At 34.9% G+C, this 20,486-nt stretch overlaps 1 protein-coding gene across 3 annotated transcripts in view; it reads left to right on the top strand.

Annotated features, from left to right (window-relative positions):
* The window catches only part of LOC129941031 (uncharacterized), a 42,313-nt gene that overhangs the window by 11,428 nt on the left and 10,399 nt on the right, over positions 1–20,486 (top strand). For all 3 annotated transcript variants that reach the window (XM_056049573.1, XM_056049570.1, XM_056049571.1), the window contains exons 4-5: positions 1–284; positions 17,499–18,011. In XM_056049573.1, coding sequence (XP_055905548.1) covers positions 1–284; positions 17,499–18,011 — 797 coding nt within the window. The remainder of the gene's footprint in view (positions 285–17,498; positions 18,012–20,486) is intronic.

Raw genomic sequence — 20,486 nt, forward strand, 5'->3', positions numbered from 1 at the left:
CGATGTGATGATAATAAAACATACATGGAATGGATCACAGCTCTAGTGGATAGTTTGTCCATAGGTTCAAAAGCTGTAAAACAGCAAAACAAGGATGGGTATGGGGCAGGGGGAATGGTTAAAAGGCCGCTGCAGGGTAGTCATAGCTGCAGCTCACTTGTCCGTTCTAAAAAGAATAAAGCAGTTCATATTCCTATTGTTCATGGAACAGCAAGGATTCTCAACAGGACTGGACTTTCTGAAAATGACCTTCGAGCATTTTCTCTTCGTGATACTAATGAAAGGTAAGAAACTTTTGTGGATAGATAGGTATAGAGAGGTTAAGGTTCTTGGTATTGTAAGGAAAGTAAGGAACAATGAAGAAATTATTTAAAATGACCTCAGGGCGTTATTTAATCTTGTAGGGAAAGTTGGGGGATTTAATTGTTTCATTTTCTTTACCTATTAAATGTTTAGACAAAATATTTGATTTTCTGAAGTTTAAAAAAAAACAATTTTAATTTTAAAAACAATTTATTTAAAACAATTGGAACTGCATTTCAACCGCAGGCCACATTCCTTTATAATTTTAAGAAATTGCTTAAAAAAAAGTAATGTCTAAATGTAGGGTTTTAGGGTTTCCTATTATTACTACCCTTTTTGTTTGTGTCTATTTCCCTAAAAAGTTTAGAATATTTTTTTAAATAGTCCTGTAATGAAAATTCTGTAATCAAAACTGCACAAAACAAACTCTTGCATAAAATATTGTTACCAATTCCAATTTCATTTTGGTAAAAATTACAATAAATGTCATTGCATAAAATATTTAAAATCGATGTGTCAGTTCATTATTGAGATAAGTCGAACGAAAAAAAGTATCTGCAACGTACCGCAACCGAATGTACGATATCTTTTCTAGTAATTTAAGGGAAGTCCTGTTGTCCTCGTTGCTACATCTTCAAATACTGGGTCGATTGTTTCGGACTTTGAAATTAAGGTTTCAAGCAGGCGTTTTAATTAATATAAGATCAAACACAACGAGACAATTTGTTTGGTCATCAATAGCTGTATAGATTTTAAGAAATTTCCTCTAAAACTTTTTTCTCAACTTTTCGTCATTTAATATTAAAAATATATATTTGAACTGCTCCAGAAGCATCTTTTAAATATTTGATAATCAAACATTTCTATTTTTTGTTTCGATTTTGAAAACTCAACTTTTTTTCTTTTCAAACTCGTTATCTTAGGTTGGGTTGGGTTGATGGCCTGGCGACTGATCACGTTATTGCTACACTTTGATCAATATACATAGAACCTGATATATTGAACTTCCAAAAGAGTCTATACTGGATTGTTTCAGTATTTTACCATCCCTGCTACCCAGCAGAGACTAATGTAATACTTAGAGCTAAGAACCGTTAGTTCTTGGCGACAGTAATTTACAAGGTTCGATTTAATTGTTGTGGAAAGAATCAATTTAAATGCTGCTTGACTATCAATGAATATGGTGATATCAGCTTGTGATAGCGCCATCACTGAGACCTGTTTTGCAGCTTATGTTTTTTTACAACACATTGACTTGCAAGACGCTGCTCAGATCGTGAAATATAAGAAAGTTAGCAAGGCGAAAAGAAAGTTTATCATCCGTTTTCAAGCCGTCAGTATAAATGGATATTGATGACTCAGTCATGTATTGAACATTTTCTACCCATTCGTTTGCTGTCAGGAAAGATGGAGTTAAAGATTCTGTTGAAGTCAAGATAGGATATTATGTAGTCTGTGCTTACATTGTTCCTTATGTATTCTGCCCGCGCCCTATGTTTCTGGATCAGCCATAAAGCCCTATTTGCAGCAGTTTCCTTACATGTAATTGCAGAATAAAAATATTGAGTATTACTTTTATTCCTGCTGTGGCCCTGATTGTTCTGAAAAGGTGTTCTTCAACGCTGACAAAACCATTCCTACTCTACAGGTCTCCTTCCAGCGGATGGAAAATAGCATTTCTCCAGCCTGTCCCTAAAAAAGGAGAATCCTTCTCTTCCTTAAACTTACGTCCAATAGCACGTCCCTACTTTCAAAGTTCATGAAAACGTTGATTTATTATCAGCTTAAGAAATATCTTGAAGAACGGAAGCTTCTTAATGACCGACAGTATGGCTTTCGTTGCAATAGGTCCACTGTTGATCTCATGATTTATCTCACCAAACAGAGGAACAAATCTTTACATTGTTTTGGAGAATGTTAGATTATTGAACTTGATATTGATATGAGTAGTACCCGTGGCATGATGGTTAGTGCGTTGGACTGTCATGCAAGGGGTCTTGGGTTCAATCCCTGCCTGTGCCACCTTAATTTAAAAAAAAATAATTTTCGCGGGTACTGCCTCTTGCGAGGAATTGACAAATCCTTCAAGAGTAAATCTTGTCATGAAAAAGTGCTTTCTCAAATTAGCCGTTCGGATTCGGCCTAAAATTGTAGGTCCCTTCCATTCCTGACAACAGTACTCGCACACAGGAATGGTTGAGAGTTGTAAGTCACTAGGCCCTGGTTCACAACGGACTGTTGCGCCACCCCATTTGATTTGATTGATATGATAAGCTCATTAAATTCTGATCGTGACATCATTGTTCAATGGGGAATCAAAAACCTGTAGAATTTAATGCTCCGAAAACTCAATGCTGTCTCCTGTCGTTAAAGCGTAACACATCTCAGATGCCGCTATCTATGAGTGGCACTTGCATCTAAGAAGCTAATCAGCTGTCCATACTTGGTATGTGTATCACAGATCACCTTTTAGGGAATAATCACATATTTGATATTGCCAAAAATGCTGCCTGGTGCTTAGGATTTCTCCGAAAGTGCAAGAAATTTGTCACCCCTTCTGATATGGCTGAAATTTACAAAGCCTTCATCCGTCCAAAGCTTGAATATAATTCACATATCTGGACAGGTGCCACTAAAACAAGTTTAAATCTCTTGGATAGAATACAAAAAAGGGCTTTAAAAATGATACGCTATAGAACTATAATCGAAACATTCACATTACAAGAACACTGCCGAAATGTTTCATGCCTTTCGTTATTTTATCGATATTTTTACAACTAGCCAGTTGTATTCCACCCCTAAAACGATTTAGCCGTAATACTCGCACTTCCAGGAATGCTCATCAGTTTACTCTTGAGCTCAATTTCGGGCTTACTTTCAAGTATGGAGATTATTTATTAAATCGCACTTAGAGAATGTGGATTGCTTTGGCCAACTCTGTTTTTTCCTACCATTTTGATGTTCACAACTTTAAGACCCATGTGGTATCTCCCCATAAATCGTTCCCAATTTTCCTAACACTCGTGGTTAAACATAAACATATAAAGGGTACTAATAACCCCTTGAGTGCCTCTTAATTATAATGCAAATATTACATTGCAAATGCTAGATAAGATTTGGTTTAATTGTTCGCTAATAGTGGTTACGAATTTTGCTGTTGCTAGTAACGCTACATCATCTGCGTATGCTACTTGTTTTACTCTGCTGTGTTCAAGTTGGGAAGGATTTATTTCAGGAACTAGGGAACGGTGAAAGTACACCACCTTCAGACGTTCCTATAGATGATGATACTTCAATTTCTATATCACTTTGTCCGCTTTCGATCGACCTATGTGCTGTAACGAACCGCTGGTGAAATCGGTTGGATTCCCAAGAGAATCCGACCTCTCCGTCCTATACCACCGTTACAACCCCAGGCCTACAGATGCAAGAGGCTGATCCGGGCAGCAGGAAGGAGAGGGTGTTCAGGCTACGGTAGCTTGGCATGCTTGCTTTAGCACGATCTAGCTCGTCGGTGGTCGGGGTTCTTGCTACCGTAACACTGAACCGTTGTTACGCAACTTCATGCCGGAGAGAGTATAAACGTAGTATCGGTGGTTCAACAATAAAAAAAAATCGTTGAGCCCGAATTCTTCAATGTGGGAACCAGGGGTGTGTGATTCAGATAGGGGGAGGGTTAAAGTTGTTAATAACCCCTTTTTGGAGGTTTTATCCCACCCTATGTGACCTAGGACACCATACCTTGGCTACTGCTTCCTCCGTATTATGCAGTAGCCCCTAACCGGATAGAGTTTCCAGCTTACCAGATTCTAATCTTCACCATCGTCATCCTTCAACGTGTCACTCCACCTCTGACTTCGGGTTTAGTGCTCCATGCTATCCTAAATGAAAACAAAAGCAAATAAAAAAAGAAATCCACTTCCCAAGGACATAACTCGATTTCACTCAATCCATACCGCTCAATGGACGATAAAAAGAGGGAAGATCAATTTAAGATACTTTTTTTATTATGGGCGAAAAAAATAACAATGAAATTCAAAAAAAAAAATGGTAATGTTAAACTAGATATTTAAATGTCGATGGAAAACAATAAAAAAAAAACTATTAACTTTATAAAAAAATATTAATAATATTTATTTTAGTCAGTTGGCAACCATGTGATGTATTCTATATTAAAAGTCTTTTGATTTTATTCTATTTTTATTAACTTTCCTAAAAAAACTTGTAATATTCGAACAATCGTTGGCAACCATGAAAGAATTTAAAAAAAACTTTTAATATTTTGTCGTCGTTGGTGTATTGAAATTTGTTTCTTTTCTTCTTAAAGCATCTCTTTTTAAATGTTGTTATTTAAATGAGATTTACTTTTTTGTATTTAGCTACTATTTATTTAATTATATTTTTTTCTATATATGCAAGTGTTCCAACAAAACAATTTAAAATATTCTGATGATATATACATATATGTACTTAATTGACTTACTTGGATTTGTTGCCGCCAATGTAGTGCACCACCTTGGTTTCCTCCTTTTATTTTTCACTGGGAAAGAAACTAATTCAACAAAAGCAAAGAAATATTTTAATATGTTTTGATGACACTTTTTTTTGTTTACTCTATTATTAAATTCTTTTTTTTTTCGATTAATTTTAAAATTCTTTCAGGTAAGTACAGTTTATAGCTATGCATATTTTTTCTCCCATTTTTTTTTCAGATTAAATTTTTTTTGTTTGATTAATTATTATATATACAAATTCTATAATTTACACATATACACCACGTCGTACAAGCAAGATACATAATACAATTAGGGAAAAGGGGGGGAAGGTACGCAGAAAATCGAAAGGTAGGGAGGTGAGTATCACAAGGGAGAAATTTCACGGGGTTGTTCCGGTTGATGATCCTCCAGGGGAGTACGATGATCACAGGTAAGTAGGTAGGTAGGTATTGGTAGTTATTTCCTAATTGGTAATTTCCGATTATCTTTTTTTTGTAGGTAAGTATCCTTTTATTTATTTTAAATGGTTTTCAGCAGGTAAGTATCACTGGTTTCTTTTTATATTTGTAATTAAATTTTCAGCAGGTAAGCACACTGTTTAATTTTTCTATGTTTTTTTTTAATTTTTCAGCAGGTAGGTAAAAGGGATTAAATTTTCTTTAGGCAGGTAAGTAATAATTTTTTTAACAGGTAAGTATTCAATTTTTCAGCAGGTAAGTACACTGGGTTTTTTTTTATGTTTTTTATTAATTTTTTTAGCAGGTAAGTACACTGGGTTTTTTTCTATGTTTTTTATTAATTTTTTTTTGCAGGTAAGTACAAGGGTTTAATTTTTCTTTCGGCAGGGGAATATCACTGGGTTTTTTTTTTCTCTATATATTTTTTTTACTTTAAATTTTCTTTAGGCAGGTAAGTATCAATTTTTTTCAACAGGGAAGTATTCATATTTTTTCAGCAGGTAAGTATTAAATTTTTTTGCAGGTAAGTACACTGGTTTATAATTTTGTACTTTTATTTTTTCTATACTTAATTTTCGTTTCGGGTAGGTATTTATATATTATTCACTAGGTTGGGTACTAAAACTAGAACTAATTTTATTTTCTCTTTTTTTTTTTGTTCTTTAAAATTTGTTCACTAGTTTGTCTTTATTTCTTTTTTTTTTGTTCTACTTTTATTACCAACAAGAATCACGTAATCCTCTTATAAGAAAAGGATCACCCAGAGACCGAACCGCACTGCTTTATATTTCAAGATCAACTGTCTGACTCTTAACTAATTATAGTAACTGCAGGTTCTAATTTTCTTCACTCTCACTCTTGCGGGATAATCATCCCACCTACGTAGCGGTCAATTCCTACAGTTCGAGGTCGTGGTATATAAATCATGCCATCAATTCTAACATCAATTCTAACAGTTAGACTGAGTTATGTACTAGCTAATATGTATCGTATTCATAATGTATTTTCTCAGTTAAACGGAGGTTTGGTATAGAGACAAAAAATAGACTTAGTTATATAATGAGTTTAGGTGTGCAATATTATCATTGCGTTATTATATTTGCTATCTATTATTATAGTCTGGGCTATAAAGTTCATTATTTTGTTATGTGTGTATTATTATTATTATTATTATTATTATTATTATTATTATTATTATTATTATTATTATTATTATTATTATTATTATTATTATTATTATTATTATTATTATTATTATTATTATTATTATTATTATTATTATTATTATTATTATTATTATTATTATTATTATTATTATTATTATTATTATTATTATTATTATTATTATTATTACTATTATTATTATTATTATTATTATTATTATTATTATTATTATTATTATTATTATTATTATTATTATTATTATTATTATTATTATTATTAATATTTTAAATATTATTAGAGATTATTATATTAAGGTATTATTATGTTAGTTACTTTTTATTTATTCTTATGGGTAGGGTTGCTAAGTTATTCAATTGGGTATTAATTGTTTTAAGATTTTTTTTTTGTATATATATATATATTGCGGTGCAGTTTCCTACAAAACTTGTCCTTTTCAAGAGAATTTGTTCAAGTGAAAAGGAGAAGGAAAGAAACAAACCACTGACAATATTAGGTGACATTAGATTACAGAATGAGATCGAACCGATACTTAACTATTTATTCTCCCTGAGCCGAGTTCTCATGCACACACTGAAAGCCGGGTATCGTGTGATTTTACTTTTTCAAATCTTTGCAATGGTAAACTCCCGCTTTCCTGCCATTTAAGTCTTCAAGCTCATATAGGTTATTTCCAATAACTTTGCATACTTTCATTTGTACGAACTTTGGACTAAGTTTCGCACAGAACCTCTTCGAAGCATCACTGAGGGCAAAATTTCTTCGAAAGACTATGTCACCAACTTCAAACTTTATTGCCTTGCTACGCAGGTTATATGTATTTTCATACTGAGTATGTGCTTTTGCCAGGGAATTTTTTATGTAAGAATGCATAACATTCATTTGTGCCGCCTTAGACACAATGTCCACGTTCGCGTTGTTAAGACCATCAAGCTTACGAAGCAGTTGGTAATCGGATCCATGTTCCACACAACTTTGCCCAAAGAGCGCTTCGTAAGGTGATACGTTTATCGCCGAGTGTACGGTGGTGCGAAGAGCACTGGCTATGGACTGCAAGTGGGTATCCCAGTTCCTCTGGTCAGGTTCGATGTAGGAGCGTATCGCAGCGAGTATGGATCGATTTACCCTCTCGCTAGCATTCGCTTGCGGAGAGTAAAATGCGGTTTTGACGTGGGTTACACCAAAAGACTTTAAATATTTTTCGAATTCTCGACTGGTAAATTGTTTGCCATTATCGGAGAGGATCGTCTCTGGTACTCCAAAGATACAGAAGACTTGCTCCTGCAGGAACTTCACCACAGCGTCCGTTGTTGCCTTCCGGAGTGCCTTTACCACTACAAACTTTGTCAACTGGTCCAGCGCAATCACAATATGAGTATTCCCATCTCTTGATCTAGGGTATGGACCTAGAAAGTCGATGTATAACATCTGAAAGGGTCTTTCAGCCAAAAATGCTTTACCCATTGGAGGTCTCAGGGTTGCATTTGAGGCTTTAGACGCCTTACAGATGTCACACCTTCCAATAAACGTTTTGACCTGGGCTGCCATGTGAGGCCAGAAGAATTGACGCTGGAGCCGGTACAATGTTTTTGCAATTCCTCCATGCGAAGCTCGAGGCGGCTGATGAGCCAAAGCAATCAGACGTTCGGTTAGCGGTTCCGGGACCCAAAGCTTCCATACTAGGTCATCCTCTATGGGATTCCCTGTGCAATGTTTGACCTTCTTATAGACGAAATTGTTCGACACTTGAAGGTCAGGTAGCTTATCTTTTTGTTCTTCGATGCTGTCTATGAGCTTGCAGTAGTCCATAGATTTGAAACTAGGATCCGCAAGATCAATATGCAACACATCGGAGGGATCATTCAAAATCGAAACATCGCAATGCAGAGCGTCGACTCCATACACTCGTGAAAGTGCATCAGGTACAACGTTCTGTGTGCCTTTGCGATGTTCGATGGTGAAATCAAATCCCTGAAGCTTTAAGCTCCATCTCGCCAATCGACCGCTGAGATCCTTCTGGTTCATCAACCACCTTAAACTCGCATGATCTGTCACTATTTTAAATGCATGTCCCTCGACATAGGCGCGAAACTTCTGAACTCCCATGACAGCAGCCAGGCATTCACGTTCGGTCACATTGTAATTGCGCTGGGCCGAGTTGAGTTTTTGAGAGTGGTAGCATATCGGACGTTCACTTCCACTTTCGCCCACCTGGCTCAATACGCATCCGATGCCGGTGTTAGACGCATCGCATTGTATGATAAATTCCTTTGTGAAATCAGGGTTCACAAGCAGAGGTGCGGAGGTCAAGGCTTTCTTCAGCTCTTTGAAGGCTTCGTTTGCTTCATCCGTAAACATAAACTTCTTCCCTTTTCTCAAGGTGTCCGTTATTGGAGCTGCTAGTGATGAGAAGTCTTTCACGAACCGACGGTACCACCCCGCTAGTCCCAAGAAGCGTCGAACTTGTTTGGGTGTAGTGGGAGTGGGAAATTCAGATATGGCGATCACCTTGTCTGGATCCGTCTTTAAACAGCCATCTCCGACAATGTATCCAAGATATTTTAATTCTTTGAAGCAGAATTTTGACTTCTGCACATTCATCGTTAATCCCGCTTCCTTCAGTCGACCGGCCAAAATCTCTAATAGTTCAATATGCTCATCGAACGTACTCGACACCACCAACAGGTCATCCAGATACGGGAAGATTTTCTCTCGCAGTTGATGAGGTACCACTTTGTCCATTAACCTTACCATGCGTTGAGGCGCATTGCAGAGGCCAAAGGGCATAACCGTAAACTGCAACAGGGGCATGCCAGGCACAGTAAACGCAGTTTTTTCCCGTGACGATTTCTCAAGCGGAATCTGCCAAAACGCATCTTTCAGATCTACACTCGAAATGAAATGTGTATCAGGAAGACGCGATAGCAATCCTTCTATATGAGAAAGTGGATACGCATCTTTCTTAGTTTTGGCATTAACTTTCCTGTAGTCTAGGCATAAGCGATTTTTGCCGGGCTTTCGCACTAAGACTACAGGAGAGCTCCACGCACTGGTGCTTTCCTCGATCACTCCGAGTTTAAGCATACGTTCCAATTCCTCATATAGCAGTTTCTGTACCGCTGGAGAAATCGGGTAATGACGCTGCTTAATGGGCTCAGCATCTCCTGTGTCGATGGTATGTACCTCTAGCGTAGTTTTTCCTAAGCCTTGTACAGCAGAGGATGGAAACAAGCTAATGGCATCTTTTAACCGCTTGGACTGTTCCTCGTTAAGTGGATGAGCATTCGGGTCTGTTTCATTGTGTTTAATATCATTTGGACTAGGTCCTAAAGAGATCTCGGAGATCAGCTGAGGAGCGATATCAAACTCCCTCCAGAAGTCAATACCCAGGTACAGTCTCTGCTTCAAAGACGGAACCAGGTAAAGGGGGATGGTTTTCGTCTTCCCTTTATAGGTGATCTCCACATAGATCTTTCCCACTATGGCTTGGTGTTTCCCATCTGCGGTCTTGACGTTGGAAGAGATTTTCAAGAAATGTTGGTCGTGTTTTCTTAGAAAATCAAAACCATCTGCTCCCAAGCAACTAATGCTGGCCCCACTATCTAGAAGACCTAGAAGAGGTTCTCCGAAGATATGGACCGTTGTATAGGGGCGTGGATCATCTGCGCTGCATAATGTTGTTGATTCAATGGCTTTGTACGCTTTCTTCTTCTCTCTGAATTTCTCCCTTAGCTTAGCGACCTTTTCGGACACAATGGTGTTCTGGTTTCCGAAAATTCGTTTTCTCACATCAAGGTAGTTTTGTAGTCTTTCGTGCAATGGTATGAGGGGTCTAAGTCTTGGTGGAACAGGGGGTGAATGAACATCGGCGTGACTAGTAACGCAAGGTCGTTTCAGCATTCTGATGGCGGGTATTGGCGGGTCTGTGGGAGAAGTGTTGTTGTAGTTTGAGTTCGAGCTGGAAACGGATTCAGAATTACTGATAAGGGAAAGGTCAGTTGATCTTATTGTGACTCCGGGTTCTTCTCCAGAGAGCAATTCCCCCGGGGCTTTAAACTGCTCTTCGGATCGTTTCCCGAGCATCGAGGACATTGCGGAGTGGTGATATTGTCCCAGCCACACTTAAAACAGAACAGGGACCTCTGAGGGTCAGGGCATTCGAAAAACGAATGACCCTTACCCTTGCAATTCCAACAAGTAAAGTTGCGAGTGTCCCGTTCTTTTTTTGGGTGGAATGCCTCTAACTCGGGCACGAAATCCTCTCCCTCCCCTTTCTCAGCAACAAGCTCGGAGACAGCACTTCTACGAGGAGGTGGTGTTGGTCCAAATCTTGATTTTTGTACGGCGGCTTCACGGTCGAGGATGTATTTTTCAACCTTCCGACAGACATGGACCATCTGCGCCAGGGTGCTGGTATCGAAAGTGATAAGCAACAATCCCATCTGCCTTCGGACGTTGTTTTTCAGTATATCGATGATTTCAACATCTGGTTTTCGAATCCTCAACCTTCCATTCAACTTCTGGATTGCTGCGTAGAAGTCATCAAAGGTTTCGTTCGGGCCTTGATGTCTATCGTACAACCTTCTCGACAGTTCCGAATCCGACTCCAGACTCCTGAACTGTTCAATCAGAGCGTTCTTCAATACTGGCCAGGTTACATTTGGATTCGCCTTCAAGTAGGTCCAATACCATTCCGCTACTCGGTCTGTGACAAAATGGTGGAAGTTGATGACGACTTCTTCCCACGAGGCCTTATGGCTTTCCCTGATATGGTCCAGCTGGAACAGGAAGTCATCCACGGATTTATCTCGGTTGTCGAACTTCAGCCCCCATTTGTGGAAGTTCTGGTACCTCCTTGTATGGCTTGATGGACGCGGGACCGATTGAGTGTTATTGACGGGATCACTCAAAGTCAGATCGTTTAACCGTCGCAGAAATTCTTCCACATTGGAGGTATCAACAGCAGCACCACGACGTGGAGGTGATCGAGTTCGCGAAGGAGTTACGTTCCTTAGTGGTGATTGGACTGGTGATGATCGGGCATGTGTAGTAGTAGTACGGCCCCGTAAAAACGCTTCATGCAGGCTCGATCTCCTCTCTGGGGCCGTTCGTTGAACAACTGGCGTTGGGGCCGCAAGTGTATCACGCATCACGTTGGCAACTTCATCCCGGAGGGCCGCTCTCGTCCGCTCCATCTCTCCAGCGAAGAAACGCAAATCCTCAGCTCTACTCGCTCCAACAGCTGCTGTGACTACCTCATGTATGTAGCCAGTAAGGTATTCTTCATTCCCTCTTAAGGAATCGCGATTTCTAGGAGTAGGTTGCGGAAGCCTATTCGGAGAGACTCCGCCCACAGCTCCTTCGTTACTCTTAGCTCCGTCCGGTGAAAGACATCCGCCCACAGCCCCTTGGTCGTTTTTAGCTCCATCCAGTGAAGATCGTGGATGTGGAATTGGTGGTCCAATAGGAGGAGCAAGATCCGCAAAGGAATCTGTGAGGAGCCGCGAACGTAAATCTCGGCTTTTCATTATACCCTTACCTCTTCCTCGAGTTATACGACTTGGCATGTTCAATGGGTTGAAATTAAAAGTTAAATGAAGAATAAAAAAAAATGCAACTCAATTGAAGTTAGGCGGAGAAGAAAAGAAAAAGTTAAAACAGACGTTACCCGTTAGGTATTTAAAAGAAAGATTTTAAAATTAGGAATATAGTACGAGAAAAGAGAACTAAATTAACCGTATTATATGAAAGAATGGAATCCAAAACGTAGAGAAATAAAAAGAGAAATATCTTTAAAGAAGCCTAAACAAAATAAGTAAAAATTCAAATTAAAATTCAAAAATATTTCTTTGTTATATATGTATATAATTAAAATAAAATTTGTTTATAAACTAAAACCAAAAATTATCAATAGAAGAACAAAATTGTTTGCCAGAGAAAAATTAAATTTTATAAAAAGGTAATCCAAATATTTCATATAGTCGAGGTGAAGTGACTTACTGAGAGGCAAATACTGACGACGTATGAAGACCAGTTCTAGAACCCCCTATAGAACCACAAAAGTTTGATTCGGAAAGCTCAACCATACTACATCCACAACATTGTATCCCAGACTTGATTTGTTACGCTACGACAGGCTGCGCTTGCTATGTTCAACTAGCTTATCTGCCAAGCTGACAGTCAAGCATCTGAAACACTGTGCAGATAGTTCTTTTTAAAATAATTAACTGTTTACAACATGAAATTAAACAACTGTAGCAGAATGAAATATCCCTCCAAACTAAGGCTTTAATGTATACTGAAAACAGGTATTCTGTTTTAATTCATTATCACGGAACGCTACAGCCTTAATGCGGGTGGGTAAACCCATTAAGCGGACGTCCGCAAAAACAAATTAATAATCTACAAGAGAAAAAAAAAAATCTTGGATTGTAAAAAAAAAGTCTAACACTAAACAAACACAAGTCCGAAATACAACATGTATCTGCAGCATAGTCAACGCTTATGAATTCCAAACCAAAGTTCCCACAAGGTGTTAAAATTTTTGAAGAATTCGGGCCCCACGTTGGGCGCCATCTGTAACGAACCGCTGGTGAAATCGGTTGGATTCCCAAGAGAATCCGACCTCTCCGTCCTATACCACCGTTACAACCCCAGGCCTACAGATGCAAGAGGCTGATCCGGGCAGCAGGAAGGAGAGGGTGTTCAGGCTACGGTAGCTTGGCATGCTTGCTTTAGCACGATCTAGCTCGTCGGTGGTCGGGGTTCTTGCTACCGTAACACTGAACCGTTGTTACGCAACTTCATGCCGGAGAGAGTATAAACGTAGTATCGGTGGTTCAACAATAAAAAAAAATCGTTGAGCCCGAATTCTTCAATGTGGGAACCAGGGGTGTGTGATTCAGATAGGGGGAGGGTTAAAGTTGTTAATAACCCCTTTTTGGAGGTTTTATCCCACCCTATGTGACCTAGGACACCATACCTTGGCTACTGCTTCCTCCGTATTATGCAGTAGCCCCTAACCGGATAGAGTTTCCAGCTTACCAGATTCTAATCTTCACCATCGTCATCCTTCAACGTGTCACTCCACCTCTGACTTCGGGTTTAGTGCTCCATGCTATCCTAAATGAAAACAAAAGCAAATAAAAAAAGAAATCCACTTCCCAAGGACATAACTCGATTTCACTCAATCCATACCGCTCAATGGACGATAAAAAGAGGGAAGATCAATTTAAGATACTTTTTTTATTATGGGCGAAAAAAATAACAATGAAATTCAAAAAAAAAAATGGTAATGTTAAACTAGATATTTAAATGTCGATGGAAAACAATAAAAAAAAAACTATTAACTTTATAAAAAAATATTAATAATATTTATTTTAGTCAGTTGGCAACCATGTGATGTATTCTATATTAAAAGTCTTTTGATTTTATTCTATTTTTATTAACTTTCCTAAAAAAACTTGTAATATTCGAACAATCGTTGGCAACCATGAAAGAATTTAAAAAAAACTTTTAATATTTTGTCGTCGTTGGTGTATTGAAATTTGTTTCTTTTCTTCTTAAAGCATCTCTTTTTAAATGTTGTTATTTAAATGAGATTTACTTTTTTGTATTTAGCTACTATTTATTTAATTATATTTTTTTCTATATATGCAAGTGTTCCAACAAAACAATTTAAAATATTCTGATGATATATACATATATGTACTTAATTGACTTACTTGGATTTGTTGCCGCCAATGTAGTGCACCACCTTGGTTTCCTCCTTTTATTTTTCACTGGGAAAGAAACTAATTCAACAAAAGCAAAGAAATATTTTAATATGTTTTGATGACACTTTTTTTTGTTTACTCTATTATTAAATTCTTTTTTTTTTCGATTAATTTTAAAATTCTTTCAGGTAAGTACAGTTTATAGCTATGCATATTTTTTCTCCCATTTTTTTTTCAGATTAAATTTTTTTTGTTTGATTAATTATTATATATACAAATTCTATAATTTACACATATACACCACGTCGTACAAGCAAGATACATAATACAATTAGGGAAAAGGGGGGGAAGGTACGCAGAAAATCGAAAGGTAGGGAGGTGAGTATCACAAGGGAGAAATTTCACGGGGTTGTTCCGGTTGATGATCCTCCAGGGGAGTACGATGATCACAGGTAAGTAGGTAGGTAGGTATTGGTAGTTATTTCCTAATTGGTAATTTCCGATTATCTTTTTTTTGTAGGTAAGTATCCTTTTATTTATTTTAAATGGTTTTCAGCAGGTAAGTATCACTGGTTTCTTTTTATATTTGTAATTAAATTTTCAGCAGGTAAGCACACTGTTTAATTTTTCTATGTTTTTTTTTAATTTTTCAGCAGGTAGGTAAAAGGGTTTAAATTTTCTTTAGGCAGGTAAGTAATAATTTTTTTAACAGGTAAGTATTCAATTTTTCAGCAGGTAAGTACACTGGGTTTTTTTTTATGTTTTTTATTAATTTTTTTAGCAGGTAAGTACACTGGGTTTTTTTCTATGTTTTTTATTAATTTTTTTTTGCAGGTAAGTACAAGGGTTTAATTTTTCTTTCGGCAGGGGAATATCACTGGGTTTTTTTTTTCTCTATATATTTTTTTTACTTTAAATTTTCTTTAGGCAGGTAAGTATCAATTTTTTTCAACAGGGAAGTATTCATATTTTTTCAGCAGGTAAGTATTAAATTTTTTTGCAGGTAAGTACACTGGTTTATAATTTTGTACTTTTATTTTTTCTATACTTAATTTTCGTTTCGGGTAGGTATTTATATATTATTCACTAGGTTGGGTACTAAAACTAGAACTAATTTTATTTTCTCTTTTTTTTTTTGTTCTTTAAAATTTGTTCACTAGTTTGTCTTTATTTCTTTTTTTTTTGTTCTACTTTTATTACCAACAAGAATCACGTAATCCTCTTATAAGAAAAGGATCACCCAGAGACCGAACCGCACTGCTTTATATTTCAAGATCAACTGTCTGACTCTTAACTAATTATAGTAACTGCAGGTTCTAATTTTCTTCACTCTCACTCTTGCGGGATAATCATCCCACCTACGTAGCGGTCAATTCCTACAGTTCGAGGTCGTGGTATATAAATCATGCCATCAATTCTAACATCAATTCTAACAGTTAGACTGAGTTATGTACTAGCTAATATGTATCGTATTCATAATGTATTTTCTCAGTTAAACGGAGGTTTGGTATAGAGACAAAAAATAGACTTAGTTATATAATGAGTTTAGGTGTGCAATATTATCATTGCGTTATTATATTTGCTATCTATTATTATAGTCTGGGCTATAAAGTTCATTATTTTGTTATGTGTGTATTATTATTATTATTATTATTATTATTATTATTATTATTATTATTATTATTATTATTATTATTATTATTATTATTATTATTATTATTATTATTATTATTATTATTATTATTATTATTATTATTATTATTATTATTATTATTATTATTATTATTATTATTATTATTATTATTATTATTATTATTATTATTAATATTTTAAATATTATTAGAGATTATTATATTAAGGTATTATTATGTTAGTTACTTTTTATTTATTCTTATGGGTAGGGTTGCTAAGTTATTCAATTGGGTATTAATTGTTTTAAGATTTTTTTTTTGTATATATATATATATTGCGGTGCAGTTTCCTACAGTGCAGGGGCGTCTTTAGACTTTTGGGAGTCATCAAATTCAATTTCCTGCAGTGATTGACAAGCTGTTTAGTTGTAGCATGTGTTCGAAGTTAATTTTTTATCCGGTTCAATTTCGAAAATGAACGCTTTCTACTGCAGTAAAGCAAAGTAATAGTACTAATAATTTTAAACTTTTCTTTCTCCGATCAGGTGGACGGATGATGCAGGACGATCAAAATATGTGGCACGCTAACTTCGTACTATTTGTGGTTGCATTAAGTCTTGATAATATGCATCTGGATTCTGAATTTTGGCACACGCTTCAAATTTATCAAATTTCTCCCTTAGATCATTTATGAAAGAACATAGTGAACAAAGCAAATTGGCATCAACATCAATCGTTATTTTTTCTCTTTGAAGGCTCTTGCTGGTTTTATGAATTCTTTCTAATATTGTGCTCCAAATGTCTATTAATTATTATTAATTAATGAGGAACTCCAGTTTTGACATTTTCTTAGACTGGCTGTGTCTGGATATTGCTCTGGATCTCTAGAGATAGATGTCAAGGCTTCAGTAGTTTGTTTTTAACCATGATAGATCGCGTTAATTGCACCAGCTCGTGCAGACCATCTTGTTTCAGAAAGGCTTTAAAGAAATCTATGTGATCCTAAACATTCATTCAATTTATTCCAGCGATGGGTAGAAGCAGAACAAAAGTTGTATGTGTTATTAAGTATAAAGGTAGTACCTTATATATATCAATTTTCCACCGGACTCTTTGGAAACAGGGGCAAGTTCGTGTGACTCAGTAGTGCTTTCTATGTTTAACTCATAAAGTACGTTTCTTAATATCACTCTTCATATTTCTGTTAATGAGGAATTGTGAAAAACAATCCCCTTCTGACAGCTATCAAATAAACTGTCACAGAACTGTGTTGCCAATTTTTAAAGCTTTCTGATTTTAAAGAAGAAACATTACCAAATATTTTGCAACTACTGATCCTAGCCTCATTGATACAAAATTCAATTTTGTTTTCTGTTATTGTGCCTTGGATTAATTGAATTGATATTTCAAAATGCACTTATTTGACTTTCAAATAAAGATATTTCAATAAAAGAAAAAAATACTGTCTGCGTCACAACAACAACACAACAAGAGTTCCCTTATAGGATAGCCTTGAACACTAAAACGATTGCATTCCGTCTATAGATGATTCTATTTTTAGAATCAAAACATACCTTTTCCATTACGAATGAAGTAAACATTTAGAAACACATGAACAATATTGTAGATTTAAAAAATAAAACCACAATGAATGCAGACATCTAATTACCGACCGTTCCCTTAACATTTTTTCCATTATTTCTATTTTTATAGGTCGACTACGTCGTCGTCGTCGTCGAATCACTTCTGTTTACATGAGACTCAATTCCTTCTCCAGAACCAGTCCAATGAAGTATCTCGGATAAATCGAATGTTTTGTGGCAGTGCATCATCTGAGGTGGATACAAGTTTAACAATATACCCCGCCATCGCCGGAAGTAGTGATAAAGGATTTGCTCAACAATCGCTGACACATCAGCCGTTAAAAAAATCTACAACAATGAAGGCAAAGTTGTCGGGCTTAAAAGGAAACCATCGGCAGTTTGAGAGTGAAAGTGGTGAAGTGAATCAGAAAAGTGTTATCAATAGAAAAATACATGATTTGTTAAATTATATTAAAACGGATAATTTTACAATGATTGAGGATAAATTAAGTGAAAGTGACTTTGCCAGTGACATCAATGCAAATAGACGATGTGATTTGAAAAGGGTATTAATGGATAATGAAAGGAAGAAAAAGAATCACAGTGACAATACTGCTATAGCAGCAGCTATCAATGGTCGAAGGTGAGTATTTTTGAGAAGTTTTGTTTACAAAATATTTATTTTTAAATACTGTGCTAGAAGTTTTTAAAACTATTAATAATATACAAGTTTGGTTGAAACAATAAAATGAGATGCAGTGCTTATGTCAAATGGTATTTTTTTAGAGAACTTTTCAACTCCTCATAGAGAAGCTTATTGCCATTGAAAAAAATGCTTAGGCAATTCAGTTTAGAAATTGTGATTGAACACCTAAATGTTTATATTTTACCCTTTTTGCATTTTAAATGCAACAATTTAGTTTTGTTTTGAAAACAAATTTTAACAAAAACCTTACAATAAATGTTGTACGATTTTTAAATCTATCCAAAATAATTGTTGTATCTTTGTTTAACAGTTAAATAAGGCCTTAAAACGTTGAAGAGTTACTATATGCACAAAGATTTTTGACACTCTTCGAATTTAGGAAATATGAAATTCGTATTCAGTTTTCTAATATTGTAAAAATCATTTTAAAATTTATTAATAAAAACAATAATTCCTTGCAAATTAAAAAAATTTATGATTTTTCCAGAAACTTTTTGTTTTCTTTTTTTTTTAAAGTGATTGTTGTTTATACAAAATTTTGCTCATTTTAAAAGAAATATTAACAAAATTTTAATGCAATAATAGATTGTTTCTTTTTTAATTTCCAAAACTGAAATAATCAAGAATTGTTTAGTTTTTGAATGCGTAATTTTTATTATGTCTAAATAAAATATTTAGGTAAAAAAATAACGTTTTGTTCAGCAACCATTTTAAGTTTTGGATATATAAAGGTAACTTTTCAATTTTTTCTTTCCTAAAAAACATTTTCTCGAAGGTAGATAAATTCCTTATATTCTTGACTTTTGAGACCAATAATGGTGAATACTAGATATTTTTTTTTAACTCTTTGTAGAAGATTTTAAAAACATGTTTAAAAAACACAAATATTTCCATTATTTTATTTTTGTATTTATTAAAAACATATAACAGCTTTTGAAAAACTGTAATTTTATTTAATAACATAATATGGTTTTTCAATAAGAGGTTGTGTACTTTTGATAGTTGACAAGTAAACACTATGTTATTACTAAAAATGAAAATATACAAAAAGTAGCAGTTATTTTTTCGAAGATCCACAATTGGCCACCAAGATCTTGTTATTTACCACGGTGAACTCTTTTTCTTAAATGCATCTCTAGAGCATTTAATTTAATTAGAAATACATTTCGCTTTACTGAGAAGTTTTGAGATTGCGGAATGTTTCCTTGTGTTCTTTCTTATATGCTCCCGGTTACAGCTCTCCATTGCCAATCAAAAAATGAAATACATCCCCATTCAAGGAAGTTTTAACATTTCGAAATCAATTCCTAGGATAGAGGAACAGCAAGAAATAATTAAAAAGAGGCTGGGATGAGACCCACACTGATAACTTCAAATCCCGTCTGTGGATTTGTCTTGCTTAAAAGTTTGTCTATAAGTACTCGTATCAATTTTTACCAAATTTCCGTACTATTTTTTGTAGATTTTATTTTTTATGAAAAAACGGGCTATTGGATTTTTATATAAAAATTACTGAATATCGAAAACAATATTTTCTGTAAAATAAAATAAGTTTGAATCCAATATTTTAAATTTTTGAAAAGCTATTTGAGTCGAAAGTAAATTTTTAGCAAGTTTTGTTTAATTTTTTTGGTTTTTAATTTTTTCTTACAAAAACTGTCAATTAGACTATTTAAAAATTTTACTGAATTTGAACAACAATATTTTTTTGAAAGATAAAAGTAAATTAAAACCTATATCTCAAATTTTTGAAAAGATATTTAAGTCGAAAATCATTTTTTACCAACTTTTGTTCATTTTTTTTCGGTTTTTAATTTTTTGTAAAAAATTGCAAATTCACTTTTATTTCAAAATTTTACTGAATGCCGACAACAATATTTTGTGAAAGATATAAGATAAAATAAGTTTTTAAAAAGATATTTGAATCTTTACAAACTTTGAGTAATGTTTTTTTCGATATTTTTTTTTTTTATAAAAAAGTGTCAATTTGATTTTTCTCTAAATTTTATCAGATATCAAAAACATTATTCTTCGTTGCACAAAATTGTTTTTTAGATGAAATCATATTTGAATCGTAAAATTTTGGAGGCGACACATTTTTTTTTTTCAGTTTTTTTGAATCACGTTATATTTTACTATATTAAATTTAATTGAAGTCTCTAGAGTTTTTGGTTCGTAAGATATTTGGGGTTAACCAAAATTTTCACCTTTTTTTAAACTGCTATGGTAAAAAAAACCAGCCACGCAATTGTCTTGAGAGCCCTTTCTGCATCTTTCTGCCTTATTATCTGTATAATAAAATTTATTTGAAGTCGATATCTCTTCTGGTTCTTGAGCTGTGAACGACGAAAAAAACGTCGCGAACGTACGTACACACGCACGCACCTTGACCTTGAAACGTCGAGAAATGTC

This window comes from Eupeodes corollae, chromosome 1 (assembly GCF_945859685.1).
Source record: "Eupeodes corollae chromosome 1, idEupCoro1.1, whole genome shotgun sequence".
Taxonomy (NCBI): domain Eukaryota; kingdom Metazoa; phylum Arthropoda; class Insecta; order Diptera; family Syrphidae; genus Eupeodes; species Eupeodes corollae.